This window comes from Opisthocomus hoazin, chromosome 4, assembly GCF_030867145.1.
Source record: "Opisthocomus hoazin isolate bOpiHoa1 chromosome 4, bOpiHoa1.hap1, whole genome shotgun sequence".
Lineage (NCBI taxonomy): Eukaryota > Metazoa > Chordata > Aves > Opisthocomiformes > Opisthocomidae > Opisthocomus > Opisthocomus hoazin.
This window is the reverse complement of record NC_134417.1, coordinates 83,521,402-83,548,230: the sequence shown is the minus strand read 5'-3', so window position 1 is coordinate 83,548,230 and position 26,829 is coordinate 83,521,402. Positions and strand designations below refer to the sequence as shown.

The 26,829-nt window shown below is 37.7% G+C and overlaps 1 protein-coding gene across 6 annotated transcripts in view; it reads right to left on the bottom strand.

Moving 5' to 3' along the window:
* Positions 1-26,829, bottom strand: part of ESYT2 (extended synaptotagmin 2) — a 90,472-nt gene that overhangs the window by 49,360 nt on the left and 14,283 nt on the right. For 5 of the 6 annotated variants that reach the window (XM_075419755.1, XM_075419751.1, XM_075419752.1 and 2 more), the window contains exons 2-4: positions 8,539-8,580; positions 7,469-7,603; positions 5,502-5,578 (exon numbers count right to left, since the gene is read on the bottom strand). In XM_075419755.1, the coding sequence (XP_075275870.1) occupies positions 5,502-5,578; positions 7,469-7,603; positions 8,539-8,580 (254 nt within the window). Of the gene's footprint in view, positions 1-5,501; positions 5,579-7,468; positions 7,604-8,538; positions 8,581-8,910; positions 8,949-26,829 lie in introns of those variants that run through there. The other variant, XM_075419757.1, reaches the window with a different exon arrangement.

The following is a 26,829-nucleotide window of genomic DNA, read 5'->3' as shown; positions in this document are numbered from 1 at the left end:
TGCCTGTAATATTCAGAGACTTGCAAAACCAGTCATATTTAGAAATTCAGTAAGCTGGGCATGCTGAGCTAGATGATCACTAAACAAGGTTTAAGCCAAGACCAGCTGAGTGCTTTCTGAAAGGAAGAGAGGAGGCAGGAAGCAAATTAGTAAACAATATATTAAAAATGATGCAATTTTTTCCCTGAACAATTCCTACATGCCACTTTTGGCGATGCAAGGTCAAAGGGCTTGAAATTTTGCAGATGCTATCTCAGAGATAGATTTGTAGAAGATGGTAAAAAAAGCCCCGTCTATTCTGCCCATGCTACAAGGTTAAAAGATTATTGGCACACAACTCAAACTCAGACTTTCCTGAAGCTCCATGCAGGTCAAGCATGTACCAGCAAAGTTGAGCAGATCTTGTCCAAGAACTGCTGCTGCTGTGAGCCACGCTGGGTTTGAAAACAAACTAAGTGTGAGACTCCACAAGGAATTTAGGAAGAAAGCTTAAGACTCTGATTTAGTAACGGAATTGGTCAATGATTCTACAGCATGAGAGGAAAAATCAAAACCCAAAAGACTGAATACCAAGTTACAGCTAGGGAGAGATTGGCTGGACAAGACGACTGGCTAAGAAGATATGCGTTATAATGAACAGACAAATGAAATCTGAAGAGCTTTCTGAACAGCCTGCCCAGTTAAAGAAAATGGAAGAAGCAACTAAGTGAGGAGGAGATAAGGCAACTTAAAACCAGACACTGCTGGGAAGGGGGGGAAATATGTGTCCTCTACAGGGCATCCTGTTCCAGATTCTGCAGTAGAGCCCAGGCTTCCTCACCTTAGGCTCCTCAGACCTAGCCTGCAGCATGAAAAACTGATCAGCCATGTTTAGGAGTCTGATGGAATCTTATTACAGAAACATCTGGGAAATTATGAAGAAAATCAGAGTAGCTCTCCTCATGGGGCCACTTTAGCATCAAGTCACGATAAAATACATTACTTTCACACTAAGAGTAGAACAGCAGGACCCCTGCCCCCTCCCACCTGACAAGTGATGGCCAAAAGGTACTATCAAAAGAAAAAGAAGATGAGCTGCTGCATTCAGGATATCCACTATTCAAATCATCTGCAGCCTCCTGCAGTCTGTGTGGTATGGTGTTATCTATAGGATTTCAAGCAAATGCAAACCTTATCAATCCCTTAAACAGAAATAAACAATAGCACTGAGATATTCTCGTAAACATCCAGCACTGGAATTTATTTTGGACTATTCCAAAAACAACACTATGCAGAATCATTTTGCTACAATGACCAGTTTGGGGAACTGGAAGACAACAACATGACAGGGGTAAATGTGAAAGGAAGGTGACCATTGCTCTCCCTGGAAAGAATGTAGTGTGAGTGTACAGTTTAAAAATAGGTATATAATTTTTAATACACAATCTAAAATGATGTAATTTCTATTTTTACCTATCTAACTATATATAGAGATAGCAGATATATATAAATAAATGCACACACACACATATGTAGAATTGCATAACAACATGACACAGAGAAGCAAGGTCAACTAAAACCTGCAACTGAAACCGCAATCTTGGCACTTTGTAGCATCAGAACTATGTTTGTAATGAAGACTGGGAAGCAATATGCTCATTTGAAAATCCATAATAACATGATGACAAATTGAAGTAAATATAGTAACAAACTGCATTTGAGGGTAATAAGTCAACAACTTTTAACCTTCTAATAAAGTTAAGCACAGTTTTATCCCCAAAGATATTTGCCTGGGTCCATTAACAGCTGATGCCATACAGAATTCCACTGTAACGTAACATACAACTTGAAGACTCACTTAGTAAGCAAATTCTGTACATTCAGATCATAATATCCCAGAAATATTTATGACCCTTGTAATGTACAGATCACTGAGATAGATTACAGTTTAATGAGCACAGGCTTGTAAGCATGTAGCAGCCACTGTACTGAATCAGATGAGAAGCACAGCATACTGTACATGGTCATTGTAGCCCACAGAAGATACTCATAAGAAAAACAAACAAAGAACAGGACAAACATATTTCCCAGATTACAGTCCAAAGTACAGAATCACAGATAACTATCTCATTATTTTTCAGAAGGTCTTTGGACCTCATTTTCACATCTACCTCCTGCCAGTACAACGGTAGTGACTGTCTCCATTCAAGTGTTCCACATAAAAAAACAAACAAACCCAAAAACACATGTTTAAATCTTCAGCCTAAAGCTTTATTTTAGTGCCTCTATTTTTTGTGTCATGAAAAGATGAAAAAACTCAGTTGCATGCTACTAACAAGTATTTCCTCAATCTCTCAATTTTTTTGGCTTTCTTTACTATAGTTCAGATTTAATTTGAAACAGTTTATCTTCTTTTTGGTTGGTCCATAATCTTTAATTACCTTTAATTTTCACCAAGTGTTTACTACTTTCATGCACTTTAGCAAATGTTAAGATTTCTATTTATTAACAATTACTTAGACTTTATCTTCATTTGCTCAAGTAGTTAAAATTACTCCTTTGCACATCTTTGTCACCAGAAACTAGACTTCTAAATTGTACATGAGTTTTGACAATTTTTTTAATATAAAGCTCACAGTAAGAGAAAGACAAAGTGTCCCCTTTGCAAATGCGATCCTGAAATTGAATCTTTAAATACATTTTCCAATGACTGCTTTGTGGATTAGCTAGTCAAAGTGCTTACAAGAGTACAGTTCTTAACTGGATCCTGAGTGATGCACAGGACCTGTATCAAAAGGTTCTGAAAAACACTCTGAAGCAATGATCATACGCACTCAATATCTTTGCAGACATAATGAAAACGAAGCAAAAACACACTCCTTTTGCAGCTAGGCTTAAAAGCAAAAACAACAAAAAAAAACTCAAGGAAGATGCAAAAAATACTAAAGAAGTGTTTTGAAGACACATTGAAACTACTTAAATGCACTGTATGGAAGGTCCAAAGCAAATGTATATACCCCATCACAAACAACTGACAGTAGAAAGGGCTAAAAAGAAGCCACCATGGTGAAACAGCAGGATAAAAGGAGATTATTAAAAGAATGAAGGTACTTGTAAAAAAATTAAAATATAAATAAAATACAATCTATACAACATAAATAAAATACAATTCCTTCTATCCCCCCTGCTGCAACCTCCCCCCCCCCCCCCCCATCAGGGCTTGGCTTCATAAAACTATTCTTCTGAATGCTCAGAGAGATTGTTTTCCTTCTCAACTGTATTCAGGGAATGAAGGGTTTACAGAAACCTTCTAACTTCAAACTAAATTAAAATTAGAAAAAACTAATTTATCTGGAGATTAAAATCTACAGGGATAAATATTCTGAAGGACAGACCTTTCTCCAGTAGAAAGACTATTCTTTATAATCTTGCAAAACTGAACTAGAGTTGATTCCCTAAGAAGTAGTTTAGGCTTGGTATCTGTACATAACTCTGTATCTAAGCATGCCAAGAACATTTATTACAGAGACTCTTATTCTTCCTTCCTGTTACTGCTGAAACAATCCCAGTGATGGACCCTTAGAGAATATACAAAAAAAAACCCAAACCAAAACAAAAAAGCTCAAACAGTAACAGCTGATACTGGAGTGCCATCTGTCTTAAACTGGCGTAAGTAAAAAACTGAAAACGAGCCCTTTCCCAATGAAAAGGTATCAAGGACAACTCTTAAATATGAAGCAGGACTTCCTTTGATGGTGGTTTTGTCTAAGCCTTAATTGCCAGAAGATACGAAGCTATGATAGTCTCTCCATAACCCTCCTGTTTCCATTTTCTTCCTGGAAGCCCAAGCCACTGGCAGTTGGGACAGGCGGTTGGGGTAAATGGGTATCTAGCTGACTCAGCACTATTATTGTTATTTAAATCACTTCAACGAATTTATTTCAGCCTTTCAGACTGGATTCTACTCCAGCTGTTATCAATTCTCTATGTAGGTTGCAATATAATACAACGAGACATATGGGTAAAGATTTCTTTCAGGTCTAGGTAATAGGACATTATTCCTGAAATTCTTGTAAAAACCTATTATCCTTTTGATGTTTATCTACCCCAACCTACTTCAAGAAGACGAGCAGCAGGAAAAAAACAAAAAATAAAAAGAAAGACTGGATTAACCCTCTTCTGCTGTGGCAATAATTCTGCTTTGAAGTGAAGAAGTGGTCTTGGGAGACGTGGCCTCTCAAATGTCTCAAAAATAGCTTCTCAAAAACAATTTCCTTGCACCGTGTCCACAGTGGTCAGACAAGTCTGTTTTCCTAAGGGTTTAAAAGTCTAAAGAGGTGAGGCTGTTCTCACAGCGGCTATCAAAGTTGCAACAAAGAAAACTGCAGGAAATTTCTCCCCATTAGAACTAACAGCATCCGCCCAGTGAAACAAGCTCTCACAAGACAATCCTGCTGTATTTCATCCAGCAACATCAATCCTTGATTTGGATAGCTGTCTTTTTCCTACAGAAATAAAGTGATTCAATTCAATAAAGACACGGCCTTGCTCACAGACGTAGCCCTCATCCTCCTTCGAAACCCAGGAAAGGATGCAGCAACATCTTATCGCTCTGGGGCCCAGCATTGATAGAGAAGCATGGTCTTCAACATAGCTGAGATTTAGATAAATCATTCAAAATTTAGAATAACCAAATCCAAACTTTAGAAGTGACTCTGAAAAAGAAAAGCTGAGAGGCCAGATTACCCTTCTGGTTACTGCCAGGGAAGCAGCAAGCAAGCCAGCAGGCTGCTCTTTGCGAGGGTGTCAGTGGCTGACAAATCCGGCCTCTCCACAACCTACAAACAGGCAAACGTAGTCACTGTAACATGTATCTATCATGGTCAGATGTAAAACCACTGCTGGGTTCACTGACTGAACTTTCAAAAAACTCTGTAACTGCAGACTGTCTTGAAAAAGACTTTGGCAAATGTTGGGCAGATCTATTTATAAACCTCCATAAAAGGGGTCACGATGAAAGGGCAAAGAAACCTGAAGCAGCGGAGCATGGTCACTCTGGCATTATACAATACATAAGATGTGCTTCGGTCAGTGGTATGCACACAAATACTTCGGTAGCTATCAATCTCTTTTTCTCATATTGTGTTTATTAAAAACCTAAGTAACTGACAACAGTAAAAACACCCAAACATCTTATATCCTAAATTTCAGACTAGACTAAACTTCATGGCAAAGTTTCAATACATCAGAAAAAAAATTCAAAGATAGTGCTTTAGCTTTGGAAAGTGTTCTTTTATTAACCAACATTACTTTAATGATGCAGTCACACTGAGTTGATGTACTATTTCCCTCAGATAAATTCTATTTACAGCATGCAGTTCCTTCCTCCACTCATACACCATTAGAACTAACTACATTTGTGTAATGAAGCAATTCTTCTCCTTTCAGGCCAACGTAACTGCTGAATCAAACCGAGCACATATTATAAAGCATGGGCACCACCGTAATATAATAAAGTTTACCTGATTTGAAGATCCAAAATGATCTGCCTTTTGTCCACATTTTCAGTGTACACTTTTACACCATTTATCCGAAGAGGCTGAAACAACAAAGCAAGTAAAAGTTGGATTCTTCTACGGGACTATACTATATTAAGCACTTAACTTTGAAATAAAGGTGAATATATGCAGATTCATGCCTAAAGTTAAGAATTTACTATAAGCATTATTAAAAGGTGTGAAGCAAAGCTATCAGTTTAGCTCAAAATGTTATTTCAAGGGTAAAAATCACCTTGCTAGGATCCACTCACCACAACCCTTCTGGCAATTACACTGAGTTTAAACCATTAGATTTCAAGATTTACCAAAGATTTAATATCAAGTATTCCCTCTCCCCTCAATAAACATCTCATTTCTTTGTACTAGTATATGTCCACCACTCCCAGAGAAAGCATTTTTGTCTGTGCAGCTAAAACTACAAGCTAAATTTAACTCACAAATATGTAGTTGCCTTAAGTGGAATTCAGTCAGAATGGATGGAAAATAATCCATAATACCCAGAAAAAGTTGTGTCAGCCACTCTGTGCTCTCTCTCTAAACCGCTGTGCTCACGTTCTCCCTCTCGCTCCGTCTCTCTCATACAGAAACAACACATATCAATTAAACATTCCCAAGGCTCAAACACTCATCAAATATTAGGCGGGAGAGGATGACCCAGGATCCTTGGTCCACCTTCTGTCACATTTTGAGTTTTTCTTTCCTGGAAAAATTGCCATATTTCTATTTCCAAATTTTTAGTAATTTAAGTAAAATGGAAATCTCACTTCTGTCAGATTCCCATTGTTTAAGGCTGTGCAGCTCGTGCGATGCAACTCAATCGAGGCTGCGATATAAAGTAAGAACAGCTGTTTCTCGTGTCTCAGATACCTCAGTCCAGCTGCAGAAGCACAGAGAGGTATGGAAGCTAATTTAAACCGTACTTGAAATTAGCATGGCTTAAAAGGAATGCTATTCTACAGTCTGTAATACAGGTGAATCTAGGGCAGGACAGAGCCCTATGTAAAAGGATTTACAGCTTTACAAAAAAAAAACCAAAAAAAACAAACAACAAACATAACCCCACCACACAAAAGGTGCAGTACAGGGAACTGTAATATACATGAAATAGAGTCTTGAAGAGAGAAAAATAATTCCCCTCCATCACACCTGAAACTTAGCTCCAGTTTTCCTAACATTTGGGGGGGTGGTGAAACAGATTTTTAAATCCTTACTTAAAATCCTGCTTATGACAAGCAAGAGGAACATGAAAGACAACTTCACAAAAAAGCTGTTAAGCTACATCTCAACAGCAGTAAAGTTCTGGCTGATGCAGGTAAGAGTAAGTAGTGCTGAAATTCTTGTCAAGAGGCAACTTATTCTCAGCTTGGACTGGTCAAGCAGGCTCTTCTACAGGCATGCAAGAACTATATATTATGACCTCTTCTTCCAGGGGACTGAACAGAAGCTAAACAACTATCTGCTCCTTGATACTATGTCATGTGCAGTCCTTGGGAAAGCTGAGCTAGCAGCCTTGTCATTGAAGTCTGTACATAATGTGATTAAATGTTCACCAGTTACAAGAAAGGTAATTACACTTCAATCATCTGGCAAGAAAAGGATAACGGTCCCTGTTCACTTAAAGCATTACATGAACAGTATTAAAAGCATGTTGCTATGAGCTCTTCACATGACTCGGAGCTACTATACTCTGAGTCTTCGCCCAAGGCAAATTTCTGAAGCAGATACCCCTGGGAAAAATTCAAAAATAAAAATGAAGCCTCGGCTAAAAAAGCCACACACTTTTTTTTTTTTTTTTTTTTTTATAATGTTACAACAGAAACTAGAATCAGGCTTATCACCAAATGTCATTGAGAAATGATTTTGTTTATACCGGCCACATGAAAACAGTATGTAAGACAGAGGCTCTTAGAAGAACTTCTTCAGACACTGACCTGATGACCAATATCAATTTTGGTAAAACTGAAGGTACTGAGGTGGTTGTTTGCTCCTCTTACTGCTGGTTCTATGGTCTCCCGGAAGAGTTTCTCAACAAACTGGCAAATAAAAGGCCACATCTGTTTTACAGTCTAAGGAAAAAAAAAACAAACATCAAAACTCTACATGGAACACAGCTTCACACATAACTAAAAAACGTTCTTCAAAGGCATATGTAAGAAATATCATACAAAGTTTTAAGCATACAAGTTTTCTATACAGGTCATTACAGACATAAGAACTGGTTTCTTTTTACATACAAGAAAGCTTTCCGGAGTTCTCAATTTGTGTGTGTTATATATTTGCACAAATCTGAAGCACTGGAGGAGGAGAAAAACAGTAAGAACTTTCTTCTTTTGTCCCACGAATGCGTACGCATTCAGTACACGCTGAATGTTGGGGAGAAGGGTGAAGAGGGTAAAGTTTAACTGCAGGTAAGGAGAATAGAATATCTGGGTCAAGTGCATTTCTTAAATATATGCATAAGGTTTTTAAATGTAAAAAACACAGTATTTTACTGTCATATCTGAAAATTCCATACTGTTTATTTTTTCTCACTATTTTGTAATTAATTAATTTTCTTCTATGGTCTTTGAATGAAAGATATTTTTAAAAAACCCAAGCTACATAGATCTATATCTCAGATTATCACACATACAAATGAAAACTGCAAAATCAATTTATTCTTAGATTGTAGGTCAGGAACCTAAAGCAGGTGGAAAATACCCCAGACAAGTAGAACATAAAAGACTGTGTTTACAGGTGCCATGACTTCCACACAATTACAGCTGTCATTATTTTTATGCCACTTAAAGTCATCCTGCAAAACTCACAATTTCAAGACCATGAAAATAGACTTAACCTTTCTCATGACTAACTGGATCAATGACCAGAAGTTTCAAGTGTATAAAGAGCACAGAAAGTTAAAACTACTCTGTTCTCAGATTCTTGCCTCACTGTTTTTTTTAACCTCAGATTTCCCTCCTCCCCCCTCCTCTTTGGAAGCTATGCTAATAACTCCTCTTACCTTGTTGAGCCATTCTGCCCTCTCTGTGTCTGGAAAATGGACCTGAAAAACAAACAAACAAACAAACAAAATTAATACAAATACAAAACACTTTTTTAGTTAATCTTGTCCTGTCATTTATAACACGGAAAAGCTTAGGGATGTCCCTATGAGAAATGTACCCAGTGAACAATATATTAAGCAGTGAACATTCTCAACAAGAATACTAGAATTCAAGCAGATAAAATATTAACTCATTTTTGAACTACACAGATACAAGTCCAAGCATACATTTACTAGAGGCATTTGGAATAAAAGATTGCTTTTACACCATAAACGAACTAAAAAATAATAATAAGCAGAGCTGACACAGCTAGCGTCAACCAAATATACCTCTTATGTTTCAGGGGGTTTTGACACGACACACATGACTGCCAGAGTCCCAGTCACACTTCTGCTTCCTTTCATCCATGCCAGATCTTTTGCAGTATGAATAAACCATGGCTAGAAATATTTAATCAGTGAAGCTGAAGCTCAGGAATATGGATTTAAGCTCTGTCAAAAGTCCTTCAAAAGATATTTTTAGTGATTTCTTTTCTTAAACAACCAGCAACAGACAGAAGGATGATGATATACACACAGGATGGAAAGTACCCATCACAACAGGAAAACACCAGTTATACACTGGAAGAACAGATGCAGTTTTCCAGACACAGCAGGAGAGCACAGTTCGTAGCTTTACATCTTATACATGCACACATAAAAAAAGCCATAAAAACCTGAAGCAGTTCAGTGGAAGCAGAGTTAAACATTTCTTTAGAAACAAACAGCTTCTACAACGAGATGCAGATCACATTTCTGCAACACAAAGAGCCTTTGAACACACTAAAAAACTGTGACCTACATATACTGACTTTCACAAAGTAACATCTCAACTGAATTGCAAAGTCTTAATCTCTTCATAGCATAACAGATTGTACCACTGGCTTTAACAGCAGTGCCTACTGGTTATTTTTATTATGCATATATCCCAAATGTGAACAGTCAGTTAAACGCATACTTTTATTCTGTATTTTCAACAAGTTGCATCTGAAAGCAAGCCCTATTAATGATTTCTTTGTTCAGTTTTTATTAAATTCTTGCATTAACAATCAGCACTACCATATTCTTTAATATACTCAACTTGTTCTCAGAGTAGTCCTTAATTTCATCGAAGCATCCATGTTTCAGCTATGCTGGAGGATTGGCCCCTACATTGTAATTAATATTGTCGGTTATTTCTCCCGTCTGTTTCTTTCTCAACATTCCCAGGTGCATAACTAAGGTAAGTCATAGGCTTTTACACATTCTTAAAGAATTACAAATATTACTGTCTTACGCTATCAAAAGAGAGGCTCTTGGCATCTTCTTCAAATGACTTTTTTCAAGCATATCACGTATCTATCAGAACTATTACAAGTGGCCCAAGAATGACCGACGATCTGCTTGACTGTAACCAAGACATTCAATAGGATTTATTATACTTAGTAAGTTCAAAGAATGGAAATAGTAATAACAGATGGAGCAGTTTTGGAACCATATTATTGTATTTTATTTATTTAGAATTAATTTCCTAGCAAACTATGGTGGGTAGAATGTCAGAAGTCTGTATTTAGAGGGTTGGATGGAGTTTTTTTTGCTTTCTTAGAAACAAAAAACATACCTAACTTTTTAGCATTTGCAACAAAACAAGCAGTTTCTGTATGTACATAAGCTTATAGCTGAACAGAGCTTACACTCAATTTTGTCTTGCAGAGTTCTCGAGTTGCTTCCAGCAGTCAAAAAGTTAAAGGAGCAAAAAGAACAAACACTATGTTAACCCTAATGTAGGTAAGCAACGTTTTGACCTTTCCCTAAAATATTTGCCTTCTGAATCTGCACTTGGAAAACAGCCAATTCTCAATAATTACTTATCTCTTAAGCATGATGCTGGTTCAATGTGAATATTTCACTCTGATTTGCTTTGGAGAGCGATCAGTGATGTTGACAGGATGGGAATGCAAGAGCTGTTCCATACAGGGGAGAACATCAAGAGTCATTGTAATGAACAGCAACGAAATAAAATAAAAAGAAACAACACATTAAACACACAGATGAGGAAAAGAAAATTAATGGAAATATCAAAAGCAAACCTGTCCGCTGTGAGTAATGCAAGACATAACAGTTGCCATGTTTACAATTCATTTTTCATCTCTTGTACAAGTACCCAGTTGACATCAACAGGAGACCCACACTAGACTGAGACAGATAGACTTACTGTCCTAAATATAATCTCAGCCCAGATGAAATTCACTTTCCTCCAGAGTGATCCAACTTCCCCAACTTAGGGTATAAACTCCCCTAGGCATACGCCACGTTCCCTGCGCTACGCACACAGCTGACATTCGATACATCTGACCGGACTAAAACAGAGAGCATCTCTCTCTCACACCCATCAAGCACCCTTCATATGCAGTCCTGAATTACCCAGTCACCTGAGATAGGCTGGAAAACAAACAAGAGGCCACATACTCTAATATCTAGCTATATACACTGATTTATTAATTCTGAATTTTGTCTACTGTATAGCCTTTATTAAGACCTTGCTTAACAAAGCATGGTTCTTAGTTTTTCCACAGATTTAATAATTACTTATTCTTTAGCATGCCATACCTGCTACACTCCTACCATTATCTGAGTTAGTACTAAGTCAACGCCTTAATTATATAAGCCCAGTTTACTTCTACAGTTGCACGTGTCAATAGGCAACAAGAATACAATGAATAACATCTTCCATTCCTGCTTCTCATCCCTTTCCCATCCTTGCTTTGTGACTCACTCCACTTTTAACATAATTCAGCTGTATTCAGTGTCTGTTCTGACACCATAACCAGAGAGAAGACAATACAATCTTCAGTCTTCAAGACTCTGAAATTTTCAATCCAGTCAACATCGAATCAAAAATTGAGCTTTTTTTAATCTTTAGATGCTCTACAACCAGGTAGGCTGAAAACAAGGTATAAACATTTAACAATTTACTAATTCCACACATTTTTAGCCCACTATACGAGACTGTGATATTAATGGCAACACTATATTTTGCTTTAAGACTTTTTGATATCAAACACAATCTTAACGCAAACACAATTGGGGAAAGCCTGAGGGATGGAAGTTGGTACTCTGGATCAGTAAGGACTGACACAAGAGCATCAAAGCAACTGCATAAACATTTTAAGGCCAGAAACAGAAGCAGGAATCAGACAACTGATGTGCAAAATCTGTTAACTCCTGTATAAAATCCATTAAGACAAGCACAACTGAAGGAGACACAAGTCAAGATTTCAGCAATGACAGACAAACGCTAAAAGCATTTTCCATTTGGTTTCTGTTATTGAAAGGCTCATGCAGGTTTGGTAAGGACTGTCTCATTTCAGCCACTTGGCATAGTTATTTATTATTCAAAGGAAAGTATAACTAGGGAGGACTGTTCTAAAGAAACACCCTAACAACAACGTTCAACATCAAAACCATTATAATATTACATGTTCCAGGAAAATTCTAATATTAAAAGTTATATTGCAAAATACTTGGAAGTGCTCAAAAGATGCGTTTCTGCACATTAAAAATATGTGATTCAGCTTTCTCACACAACTGCTTGTGCTCAGCTCTGAACAACTCCGATGCTGGCTTCCTGTTTCTGGTGTGCTCATATCCTGCGCTGTCACAGACTGAGGTCAGGACACGTTATATTTTGTAATGATCAATAAACTGACAGAAAGAACCCAAGGAATGCAGTTCCTTGTTCTGTCCTGGAATATAATAAAAACAAACAGGGACAAAAGAAAGCCACTTACAAGCTCCTATTTCCATAATAACAGCAGCAACATTTCTTACTCACAATTATTTTATTATTCAAAGTCTCTGTACACACTCTTCATATTGGCTAAATTAAGTAAGTTTTCTGCCCAGATGATCATCTGCATCTTTCTGAGGAAATAAGGCTAGACAAAGAATAATAACCACTAAACTCAAACCCCACAGACTAAGGATTGGTGGGAAATTTTGAGAAGTCAAATAGTAATCAGCAAACAATATCAAATGAGTTTTGGAGTGCAAATAATAATAATAATAATGCTCCCTCAAATATAATTCTTTGTTCACATAAAGGAAGTTTCACATATCTACATAAATGTCACTAAAAGCAAGCCTTGACAAGAAAAATCAGAAAGAATGAAGTTACAACACCCTTTTGGAAGCAATGGTGAATCGCTCTCAGCACAAGCTACAGGTATTAATAATCTACTTTAGAATATAAATTGCACAGTAGTTGTTATTATTCACTGATCCCCTCACTGTAAAACACTTTTTTAAATTATCATTGCAGACTTCTCCATCCATAAATCTATTTATCAGCCAACCCTTGTTATATTTAACTTCTATGTAATTATTATGATTAATACAGTACATAGGTCCTAAGTATTATTTACATGAACTGAAACAACAAAAATGGCACCTACACTGAAAGTACGAAACCACCGCTGTCGACCAGAGTATTCCATAAAGCGAAAACTTTTGGTTTTGCTAAAAACCAATTGCTTTCTCATGAATTGCATGTATCACGGTAAAGTAAGAAAAGGGAGCAATAAAAACAGATTAGATTCAAAAAAAACAACAGACAAAAAACCAAACCAAACAAACCCCAACACCACTGTATATTGGCTTTTTCCCCTTCTATTAACCCCTAAGGACTGAAGGAAAGAATTCCATTTTAGATACATTAAAAATTATGTGTTATAATAGTTATATTTAACAGATACTTGTCTGAGTCAGCATTACTGAGCTTTTGCCTAGTTCCTTCCATTTGCACTGTTTACCTACTTGTTTCTCCAGACAAAAAACTTAAAGAAACTACACCAGTAACACAAACATCCTCCTCTCTATCAAAAGCATATTTGTCTACCTTAAATTTAGAAATATAAAAGGGTATCACAATCAGTCTCCATAGTCTCTTCATGCATCATCAGTGGAGAGGGAAAGCATCCCACAGAAGGAAATTCAGAACAGAAGCTCAACTTCAGTGCTCTAAATCACCTTCTGAACGCACAGATTAAGCGGTTATTTAACTACTAAGCCTAAAGCTAGGAGGTGTGGCAGAAAAGAAACACACTAAAATTAAACGGTCCTTTGAATTACAACTGCCGGATTAATTTGTCTAAACGCATTGCACTTGTAACTCAAAAATGACAGCAAAATTTAGCAAAAGAATTAAGCAGAAACTCAGCATAAATAGAATAGTGTCATACAGTCATATTAAAGCTCAATTTACTCCAGCTATTTACATTTTAGCTATTTTACAGCTATTTACTCCAGCGCTTTCCAGTCGGTAGAGCAGGCTGGCCTAAGGACATTTACCTACATTTTTCAACCCCAGAAATACTGTAGTTCCCATGTCTTCTGAATTACAAGGAAAAACACACTAAATATTTACTGTTGCAGAATTGCAGGATACAGTATACCTGAAAGAGAAGGTTAAATTGTTAATAATTATAGTTCCTCAGAAATGCTGCAATTAACCACAGGCACTTGCTACTAAAGCTCCCCCAACATGGACATGGAGCTGTTGGAGTGGGGCCAGAGGAGGCCACAAAAATGGTCAGAGGGCTGGAGCACCTCTGCTGTGAGGAAAGGCTGGGAGAGTTGGGGCTGTTCAGCTTGGAGAAGAGAAGGCTGTGGGGAGACCTTAGAGCAGCCTTCCAGTACCTGAAGGGGCCTATAGGAAAGATACTTTCAGCAGGGCTTGTTGCAATAGGACAAGGAGTAATGGCTTTAAATTAAGGGAGGATAGATTTAGACTAGATATAAGGAAGAAATTCTTTACAATGAGGGTGGCGAAACACTGGCACAGGTTGCCCAGAGAGGCAGTGGAGGCCCCATCCCTGGAAACATTCAAGGCCAGGTTGGACGGGGCTCTGAGCAATCTGGTCTAGTTGAAGATGTCCCTGCTCACTGCCGGGGGGTTGGGCTAGATGGCCTCTGAAGTCCCTTCCAACCCAAAGCATTCTGATTCTAAATCGACAAACAACTGCTATTTCCATTATTTTTTGGTAACCAGTTTCTGTTTAGCATGCTTAGGCATGGATTTTGTGTTTGCAGTCTTAAATACATTAAAATGATTAGGCTTTGCACAGCAAAATTAATATTCAATATTACAAATGCTGTATGTTTTCAGTATGGGATTAAGCAAGGACTCTGGAAACAGTTTCACTGCGAATCACGAGGGGTGTGTTGTGTATGTAACCTCTTTCAACAGAAACATCCGGAAGATCCAGAAGCAGGCTGAATATAGAAAATCAGTTTTGTCGTACACACTATCAAACCCCACAGGGTACTTCACAAAACAGTAGTTAGAAGGACCTCCATAAACAACAGCAACAAAAAAAAACCACCCCACAACAGAAAATTAAGAAGGGGGGGGAACAAACAAAACTCTCACACACCGCACACTAAGTAAGATACAGAGATAAAGGAAGTAGGGAAGGACCCTAGTGCCGTTGCCATGGCTCTCTGATCACTATAAAACCTGAAAGTAAAATGAAAATATTGGAAAAAGTAGAAACATATCTAAATGGAAGAAACAGCTGTAATGCCAAGCAAGTTTAAGGACTGTATTTATTTATAAACTCAAACGTAACCCATTTAAGTGCCTGGATAACACACTGGAAAACAAAATCAACCTTTAAACAAAAAAAATTACCTTCTGAGTCAGATTTGCACCTTTGAGGTGAAAGTGGTATTAGAAACACATACTTGGTATCCCTCCAAATGTTCCTAAAACATTCTACCAGCACAAACACTGCCATCCCACGTGAACTGCCACTATCAGTTCAGCAAGTCCTAAGAGCTGCCACAACAACTAGACGGCTACTCAGCACAAGTTTTCCAGTGTGATCTCTACCGTATTCTCCACTGCCTGACAAGCTATCTGCTTCAGAGTCACTGCGAGCACCAAAGTGAAAAATAATTCTTTCAACAGCACGGCAATTAAACATAAAACAAGCTGGCACTTGTAGGAAGACTGAAACAAACAGCTTTTCAACACCTCTGGGTTTCAATACTAAACACAGGAAAGCTACCATAATAAAATTAATATACCTCAAGTAATAAAACTGAGATTCTTTACATGATATAGAAAGTTTTATTTCATTGCAGCCTTCTGTTACCTCCGCTCCTCTCCCCTTTTCCGTAAGGTGTAAAGAAAGGCCTCCCTTACTGACCAGTTCAAACCTGCAGTAAACAGTAGCTCATACACATTGGATGCTTCAGCATCCTGGTAGGTCCTGAAGGACATTTCCTAACATACATACGTAGGTGTCATATCTGGGAGACAAGGAAAATGACTAGCAGCACATACGCCGTTTTTTGTAAAGTCAAGGTAAACTAGCATAAAACAGGTCTTCACAAAATGTTGAAATTGTAGCAGCACTGTAAGAAGAGTCACCGCTACGCACACATACACTGTTGAACTTCACAGGCTTTAACAGGCTTTAGCCCAAAATACAGAGAGGGATTTCACATCCAAACTTTCTGCTGTGCTAGAATTAAAACATAAAATTAAACTCAAAATATTTAAGGCTTTTTTAGATTTTACCAATGACCATAAATGTACCTGTTTCTCATTCAAATAATACACAAATGCTACTTTGTTTAGGTTTTTTAAAAAATATATTACATATAAAAACCATATATAACACTGTAATGAAGAAAGTTCTCATTACAGAATTCACTGGAACAGCATTTAGAAAAATAATAATCCTTCAATTTTTGCTAGCAGCCTAACAAAAATCTGATCAGCTTAAAGTTGTTGCAGCTGTGGATTCAGAATCCATCCCTCTGCAGCCCTGCAACACCACCAGAATATTCTCACCTGGACATTACCCCTAACTTCCATGGCAAACAATACCTTTGGCAATGCAAAATAATGCTGTATTTGTGAAAGAAAAGCCCTTCCTAAAAGTGGCTCCAGAGCTCTGACAGGACTGAAACGGCAGCCCAGAAGCCAGTCGTGCAATTCAGAACTGAAGGATGCTGAGACATTACAAAGCACAACAGTTTCCTCTTCTCCATGCACATCTTTCACTTCAACATCTATTAAATATGCTTCACTCATACTGGCAGTGAGGCTTGTCAAGAACTGCACTACTTTACAGCAATTTGACTCACCAGTACAAAAACCAGACAAAATTTGCCTAAGTGCTGCTATTTTTGCAGTGATGGAGCAAGCAGGCTGCAATACAGTTACCCAGAAACCTCCTACTTAGCAGCAGCTTGCCATAACAAAATCCTGTGGGAAAGGCATTATAAGCAGCTGCTCTGGAAGAACGACAGAACAGTAGTCAGTTAGTAAGGGACCTGGGAAATCCTACTTCTAGCCTGACACTCAGCCTTTGCAACGCCAACTTGAGGAAAGCTGCTCAGCCTATAAATTAAAAACTGAGCATCATTAACTTCCAGACGCACCCTGGCTTCATCACCTGAAGAATAACACATAAACCAAAATCCCTTGCTTTACCACTGGTGGTTACACAATTTCCTTCCAAAGATCTGGAAATACATTGGCATGGGTTTCTGATGTATCTGGATGCAGGATCTACCCTAAACACAGCATACTATGTCTGCTAGAGGGAACTACGCATCTTTCCTTCGCTCATCTATCTCTTTCTAAATGGAAACCTTTGAGCCTTCAGACCTCTACCACAGATTCATCTTCTAGTGCACACTAATTCCAAAATTATCTTCAAGTATTAGTATACTACTACTACATATCAGAACTCAGGCTTCAATTCAGAGATGAAGTCAGCCCTGTAACCAAACTGTTTTATTGTCACTGCAGTTTAAGAAGATCTTGTAATTTTTTCTGAATTGTGTTCACACTTCCTTTTCTACTTTCCAGCTGGAAAATTATTTCAAAGTTTTCAGTGATCAGTTTGGACTGGGACAGGAGAAGGTGTATGGGGGCATTAAGTTACAGGAACCTTAATGGTTTCCAGTTTCTGAAGGATCCACATGTAGAATCTCTGACAAAAGACTGATACCCTGACACAGAAAGAGACATCTTTTTCACGCCTACCTTTTTCTCTAGAATTTAATGAAGGTTTCTGGATCATGTCTACAACAAGATCTCTGCTCCCCAGGGTGGGAGATTTCCAACAAGTAACTTCAGCAATGTGGCACAATATCTCAAATATGACAGGAAGTGCTCCTAAGACTCAAAACAAGTTATTGTGAACAAGAAATAGAGACTTTAAAACTAAATTTTGTTAAATTTTGCCTTAATCTTTCTCTACAAGAAAAAAAAAAATCATCATGATAAATACACAGACTGAGGAAATTAATTTGTGCTTCTCACAGTCTGATGGCTAGGTTTTTTATTTTAATTTTAAAAATCTCTTTAATGTAATAATAAAAAATCCTTTATATTTCATATAAAGGGGCTTATATTCACAAGCAGTCATGAAATCACTGGATATGCTAGCAATGCAAGGACTAAAACCATCATTATTATGTTCAGCATACAGGTCCACCGAGACCTAACAAGTCAGCTATATATACATTTCCCAGCACCTGACTGGTGTCTGCTGCCTGGTAGACCTGCCAAAAGCCAGCCTTTCAATTACACGGTTGAAGTTCATATCCACCATTCAGAACCCATCAATAATAAAGACTCATCAAAAGATAACAATCTTCAAGTTTATAGGGAGTGGAAGACTCCTAACAAAAATATTTCAAGGCATTCTTCATCTAACGGTTTACCATTCTTCTAAATTGTCAGCTGGAACAGAAGCGATGTTGAGCACTTCTTAAGAGTGAGGCAACATAAGAACTCAGGTTTAACATCTTGATCGCTTTCTATGCACATTTACAATCGTGCTGTTATCCACACTATTTCCTTATTCAGAAGGCCAGAATTCATGATCAGCTGCTATGACAGCAGGACGCCCTTTCCCAATCTCACCTTCAGTGGGCATTCACAGCAATAACAATTATATTTTAAACGCTGACGTCCCATGAAAGGACAGGAGAAGCAGAGTTAAAAAAATCAAAAACTGAATAGCATAACACTCTACACAAGCAAAGTATCAAGAACTGCATTTATACTGATTAAAGTCTGGCTGCTGCATCAGGTTATAGACACCTAGTGCAACCAATGTTCACAAAATAAAATATTTCATGACAGCCCACATTAGCACATCTCCGAATTCCCACAATCACTGCTATCATTACTGAAAGCAGAGACCCAGACTTTAAATGTTTAAACTGCTAAATGGTGTAGCATGAACCATAGCTGTAACGACTCACTGAATTTCACCACTTGAAAAATCTTGTGCAGTACTAATTTTTGACGTTATCAACTTTACCCTTTTATTCTCAAAAGTAATTTCATTCCTTCTCTTCCTTTCCCAAATAAAGTCTTAATAGCTTTAAATTTGAGCTTTCAAGTTTTAAAAAATTTATAAAGGCATTAGCACCTTATTTTCAATTTGTCACATTTCAAAACCATGACATCTTCTGTATTTTTAAGCCTGTATAACGAATTCCTTTTCAGTTCCCTTGAGAATCCAGGCATGTTCCCACTCCACTGCATGCCAGAGTGCCTTGTTCTGTTGACGGTCAACAGAAGAAAAATTTTCCTCTCTGGATTGCTACATATTAGCTTTCAAAATAGCTTATACAACCAGTGTCACAGCACAACTTACTATCCTTTGAATTGTCTACAGCTATGAAAAGTGCTGAGCTCTGCACCAAATCATCAGCCATCTTTGTTGTTGCTATCCAGACTAAAACATTCAAGGTTTCCTCTTCTTCCACTCCACTGACCCACCGCCTGCTTTACTAACCTGTGTCACCAGGAGCTCCAATTCACTAAGGTTCTTTCACCAGGAAGATCCTATTCCTGCTAACACTTGCTAGATTACATAGCTAATCTCTCTAAGGGAACGCAGGCATTCTGTGTTGACTACAATGGACATCAATTTTCAAGAAAGGTAAGTGTTCAAGAAGTACTGACCACCTTTTGCAGGACTGACTGTCCTCTTTCTCAAGCAGACTCAATGTCCTTTTCTGTCTTTAACTGGCTTACCATCAGCTAATTACTGGAGAGTAAAACAATCTCCTATGACTCAATGTGCATGTTTTAGCATGACACATCTCCATCTACTGAACTCCAATTTTTGTACGTCAATCTTTTTCTTTTCTGTTTTTTTTTTTTTTTGAAATGTAACCTATAACTCACAATAGATTTGAAACCAGTCTAAGTGAACTCCAACAAGACCAATATCATTCACTTACTTTTTATTGGTTTGGTTGTGAGCAAACTGCAAATTCATGTTTGAAAATGCTAAAGAGCAAAAGGGAGAACCTGATTTTTTTGTGGTATTCAAGCTCAAATACAGCATCAGAGCATGCAAATTCAAGCTGGGTTAACCTGCATCCTAAGAAGTCAAACAAGTCTGTAGAATACGCTCATTAATTAGCTCTTATGTGCTCATTATTTAATTCTTACACTAAAAGAAAATATATGCACGCTCATGTTTTGACTGAATCTGACTCCTAACACCAGTAAAAGTCTGTAACTTCTACTTACTGCACTGCATCCAGTACTATTCAGCCAGAGTTTATTCTTAGTATTAAAACATATTTCAAACATGAATCATGCAAGGTATAACAGGCATTTTAAAATCACCCTGTATCATTTGTAGCTAAAACCCTGGAAACATACTATATAAAATCCAGAAAGTATAAAGAGTACAGACACTGTCTTGTAGGTTTGTTGAATCTGTAAATATTCAGTGATAATCACTCTCTGAAACTATAAAACTCTGCTGAGAAAGTAACAGCAAGCAGAACATTCTAATAATGTGAAATCAAAGAGAGGGGCAATATTTAATCTGGGTCTCAGTTAACACAGTGACAACAACTGGTGGAGAGGAAAGCCCTAGTTAACCTGATAGCATCGGGTATCAGATGACAGCTTAGATGTGCAACTCTTTCTGGTTCTTCCATTCAAGCATTTAACCAGATTCTTGTACCAAGTTCTTATACAAAGCTCAACCAGGTGCACACTAAAATTTCTAAGATTTATGACATTTGTTCTCTATCCTCTCTAAAACAATTCTACCTCCCCCCAAGTGGACTGTATTTCAGCACAAAATACAGTATGGTGTTATTTGTTAGAAAAAGATGCTCAAACTACATCACACAATTCATTGGCAACACACAACACAGGAATTGCTGCACTATAGATCAAAGGTCCAGTTAACACAGCAACCCGAAATGTTGTTTAAGGAAAAAGGAAAAAAAAAAAAGAAAAAAAAAAAAGCAGTACTATGATGTTATCCTTCTCCGAGTATCCTCTCAGCAAAGGCTGGCTGTAACCTTCAGCAGCTGCTGTCACCCCTCTTCACCCTTTCTATCCCAAAAATGTTCAGCCCCTTGCAGAAAAAAAAAAAAAGAAAGGGAAAAAAGAAACAAAAGTATTAATTCCTTTTTACAAACTCCTCTGTATCACAGAAGTTTACTTAAAGCAAAACTGATTAGATTTCCAGGGCAGCCCTTATCCTCACCACAGGGTCATGCTGAAAATACGGGACCAATGAAATACCTAACGGTAAAACGCTCTGACCACTGAATTCCAACCTCCTGCAACTGCAGGCATCATTATCCTATTTCTGTTTATAAACTCCACCTTAAAACCACGGAGTTTTCTACCACTCCTCAGTACAGACCAGGAAGGGCAGCTCTAGTGTTTTTGGTAGGCTGGGTTGCTAAGGAAAGACACTAAAGCACTCCCTGCTAAACCAAGTTTCTAAACTTAGGTATGCTACATCATATGTTTGAGTTACAAGGTGGAACAAAAACAACCCAGACTGCCTCCCAACAAAATTAACTATTATCCTCATCTTTAATTATCAGTCTTACTATTTTGACTCTATGTGTCAGCAAGAAAAGATACTTTAGAGGGAAAAATCTTCATTAAATGACAGAAGAGAATGTTCAATACAAATGAAAATCCCCACCAAATCCCCACGCAGTAACATCAGTTGGTTTTGAAATAGTAAATGCATTTTCATTATATATTGAAAAGATTTTGCAAGCATGTTTTCAGTCTGTGCCCACAGCTTGTAATTCCTGTATACATCCAAACAGTGGATCTGTTTCAATAGCCTATCTTTCAGCTGGAATATCTGTCCCATGACTGAGCTTAGCACCTCTTCTCCAAGAAGCTATTTTAGAAAAAGCAAAGTAAGCGTACTTAAAATCAAACCTGCAGAAGGATACTATTGAAACTGCATTCTCTGAGGAAGCCTATCCATGCTTACGTTACTGGATTGACACACACGGCATCTGTACAGTGTAACATCCAGCAAGGTGCAAATCTCCCACAAGACCAATGCTTTCTGTCAGCCACACAGTTACCAACAGAAAAATCTTGTGAGAAGGGCAGAAGCAGTAGGTTTTCACATATAAATGCAAAGTTGGTTTTTTTATTCTGTAATTAGAAAATTGGGTAAAATCCTGGTCCAAGTAAAGTCAGCTGCCAAACTCCTATGAATTCAGTAGGCTCAGAGGAAGAACCTTCAGCAGGTGGACACAACATATACAATTTTGGCCTGGAATGTGGATACTGTGCCTAAGACAAATACAACATTAAAAATAGACTGACAGCCCAGGACTGAGACTTCAAATTGACACTGTTGAACTCAATTCTCATTAAAAATAGTAAAAAATCTGAAATAAACAGAATGTCACACTTACAGAAGTTGCTGTTCTAGGCTACACACAGAACAAGCAGGAGGACAAAGCATGCTTGCAGTGTCTCTCCAGAAGTGTACAATAATTTTCATCAGACATGAATTCAATGTGAAAATACACCCTTCACAGCATTAGAAGATTTGCGATCATCCACAGATGAACACTGCCTGGCAGGCACCTCTGAGCTTGCAACATCATAAAGTCCATGCTTAGCAAAAATGAAAACGAAGCCCCGAAAGTGGAATTGAAGCAAATGAGTACATGAGGACAAAAGGCATGCAGTACCTTTTCTCCAACACACTACTACATGTTGCAATATTTTAGTCAAAACGTGCCTAGATACTCAACAGTCCTGTTGTGTACACAGCATCATTTTTCAGTCACCTCTCCTTCTGTGCAACTCTTTACAAACCAACAAAACCAAGGGGAAAAACATACTGCTCTAAGTAGGAAGTCTGGAGTCTAAAACCAACACTTGACTTTGTCAAGCAGACAACATCTTTTAAGAGATCAGTAGTAAATACAAAAATACAAATGACTGAATAGAAATAAAAAACCCAGCTGTCAGCTTGCAATGCTCCCCTTCACCCTACCAAAATTCCTGCAGGCCCTGGTTCCAGTAAACACCCCCTGAGATTCCAGTTTCCTGCAGATACAGACACTTTCTCTCATGTTATGACTACAAGCCATCACTGATACTGTCTTTCAAAATAGTTGTCTTACAAAGCTCTAGATGAAAACATTCTCCAGCCTCTGTTACAGAGTTTTTCCATTTTAAAAAACAGGGAAAGAAAGTGATCATAAAGTCTAAAACACATAAATCCTCTTTCTAAGCTAAGCTATTTTTAAAACAATACTGGAAACCAAAGAATCTGCCTTCTGTTGTTGTTTGGGAAGCTTAACATTTGGCCATATATGTCTTAAATGATATTTCATTTTAATTTCCCTGCTTTAATGTAAATTCACTTCTTTTACTTGCACATGACTGGTTTAGAAAGGAGTTCCTATATTTTTTGAAAGAATATACTGCAGTTTTCACATGAGCAGTTACAAAACCAGCCTTTAAGTAGAAAATAAACAGTGGAAAAACTACCATCTTGAGTATATACCAAAGGTTTTCAATAATACCATCGATGTACTTCCAGGTGGCATGCCCAATCAAGCGTGCATAGCTGCTGACCTGAACCACAAAAACTTGTTTCTATACACACAGCCATTGCTTATGCTTAGCAAGTGCTTGCACGAAGATGTTTACCCACAACTGAAACTAGCCTTTGTATGAAGGCACGGACTGCCCTTCAAACATATGATGGGTAGCAAGCAGCCGAGTGATTTAAGATCTGATATCTTCTTGGATGCAGAGGAGGAACATTCAGAGTTAGACTGCTGGATTTGTCAGCTGTTTGATAGACAGGATGGAGAGGTAGCAAGAGAGAAGAAGGAAGAGATGGATACACTTTTGCTTTTGTAAATGCAGCACAGTTGCCACCTCTTCTCCCATATTACTCATCATCATCGATGCTGAAGATTACCCAAACATTCGGGCATCTCCTGAATATTCTTTACCTCAAACTCAACTGTTACAAATGGTCTATGTTCTTTTTATTTCCCAATTTAGGAGTAAAAACAGCCATCACAAATCAATTCTACTTTAACTAATGACAGCAGTAGTAAGTCACTTTATAAATATACTGGCTGCAATTGAATCATAACATTAAGCACACAACTGAGCCTTTAAAGACTGAGTTGCTCATAACTGATACTTAAGCTCACCGTTTCTGCATTTTAATCCACACCTACTGTCCCACTTTGGATATTTTCACAGTGTATAGCTGCAATGGAGATAATCAGATCATATCCAGTACATCAGGTTGCAGTTTGTAATGGGAAGACTCTTTTTACATCTCAGCAACCCTTTTTACCTACATATGGCTCCACAGCAATTTCAAGGGTTTCCAATTTTAAAGACTCAGATATTGGTGATCAGTAGGCAACTGCAATTGCTAAATTATTCTTCTCTAATTTTCAAAATTCTTTTTCATGTCCAAGAATAATCTCATCACTCTACATCTGCTTTATCATTAATAGAGAGAAATAAGGGCTTCTGGAGAAATACATCTGACATCTTGAAAGATTTATCCTAGGGTCAGGTAGAGTCCTCTGGAGACACCTGTATTAATCATAAAGAAAATCTCCAATTAATTTGGACTTTTATGTCTAAATTCATCAAATTCTAGCTCTAAGTGGAAACCAAACACCCTGTGCCTAAAAAAACCCTGAATATTAATTCTATGAGCAGAAATAAGTCTCTGTCCATTAAAGACAATTGCCTGAACTGCAAATAATCAAACACCTAGTCGATCAGCTCTCTAAAATCTAGCTTCAAGGAATCTTGCCCATGGCAATGCCAGAATAGCTATGACACTTCATTTGATTGCTCCTAAGCAGAACCTTCCTTAGTCTGCACTTCTCTTGGAGAAGTTAATGCTTGTGTACACACAGAGAGTAATGCATGCAGCCAAGTCACTGTTAGCTCCTAAGCTCTCAGTAGATTTTACAACAGATGCTGCTGCACAATGCTAATAATTTTCTATAAGTTCTACAACAGAATATTTACTCCACATATTAATTAAAATCTAACAGCTGTGGCCCACATTATTGCTTGCTAAATTTAGGCATGTAAAAAGTAGCAGTGAAGTTATGACCTCATTACTCTAGGTTCTTATTATATAAAGAAAAGGGGCCTCCTCCAAAAAATCCAGCTCTTCCCTTCCCACTGGCTAAAGACAGATGGCAGAAAGAGACTTACATCTCTGAAATGAGGTGCCCAGGTCCAGCAGGATGAATCTACACTTCAGTCTGCTACAGCAAACTTCATTCTGTGCACTGATTAGCAAGGGTTTTGTTTTTTTTTTCATGGCTTTTACTGTTGATTGTGTTGTTTCAGGCCTGAATTCCAGCCCAATACAACTAACAGGTATTTTCAGCAGTCTAAGATCTGTATGCAGCTCTTAATCACGTCATAGCTTTCTTGCAAAAGACATCACTTGAGTTCAGAAGCATGCAGTGATGACAGTTAAAATGAAGTCAAACCCCCTGAGTAAAATGCCACAGTTATTTTCAGAGATCTGCATAAATAGCAGTTAATTTGCAACTATATCATTCCGCTGAAAAAAGTATTTTCAAGAATTTGATAAAAACTTTTCCATGTACAACTAGCCTCTGAGCAAAAAAGCTTTTATTTATTTTCAGTATCAAAGGGATGTTGAAATCAAATCCACCATTCTTGTTGCCACATAGTATTTGCTGCATCTGATACAGTCCTGACTCCGTTCAATGTATTTGAAAATTTATTAGGGCATCAAACAGTCAGCAACGTTAACATTCATCCACAACACTTTTTTTTTTTTTACTAAATAAATTGAAGACTTCTGTTTTAACTAAATAGTTGAGGATCTACTTGCCTACACAAATCTCTGCAATCAAAAGTAACTTGTAAATGACAGTGGAAAAAAATTAAAACTGTCTTTGGGATGTGTGTTTTAATGTCTCATTCTCAGTATTCTCTTTTATCCTCAGGAGCTCATATAGTTATTTTCTGTTAAAATAGTGACATCCCAAATCCCACATCATTGACTAAACCAAGCTGCTCCAGATCAGAGGTTTTTTCCATTTCACTTAGTGGGAGACCGCAATGTAACAGCTTTACTTATACACTGCATTTGCTAGAGTATGACAGACAGGAATGTTATTTCCCTGGGCCTGGCAATGCAAACCAACACAGCAGCAGAAAGCAGAGCTGGAGTTCATCAATTTGATTGCTGGAAGAAGGAACCAGAACAAATGAAAACCCGTGGAACGACTGGTGTTGACAAAAAGAAAAACCATCTCCCCTAGCACTGCAAGTCTCAAGCAAGAAAGCAAATGACCTTATAAGGTCTTACAGGTTACATCTAAACTAGATCTTCTGCATTACATGGAAATCAAGAATCATAACACTACAGTAGAGGAAATTCCAAAGTGATTTGTCAGAGCCTAAAACCCATTAATTTTAGGAACACTGATGAACTAACCTCCTCTCTCTGGCAAGTAGATACATTTCTATGGCTTTTCAATAAACTGCAGCTTCAATGATATTCTACAGTTTTTCAGCTTGCACTCTTGAGGACAAAGATGTAAATCAACGTTATTACAGTTAAGGATAAATGCTTTAAAGCAACTGTAAGTAAAACCTACAATCACTTCCATCCCTTTAGCAGAGTTTCACTTCAAGCACAAATGCTTCCACTTCTTACACAAATAAAAGTTTTTTAAAATATCTGCCAAATATCCTACATCCCAAATACGAAACTCACTTAAGGTGAAAGTTAGGATGTCTTCAGCCAGAACCAACACAGACTGCCCCTCAGTATCCCACAATGGGTTTCCCATTACCCATTTCCCAGGTAAATGTTCGAACTTCTCTAAAGTCCCGAAGTCCCTTAG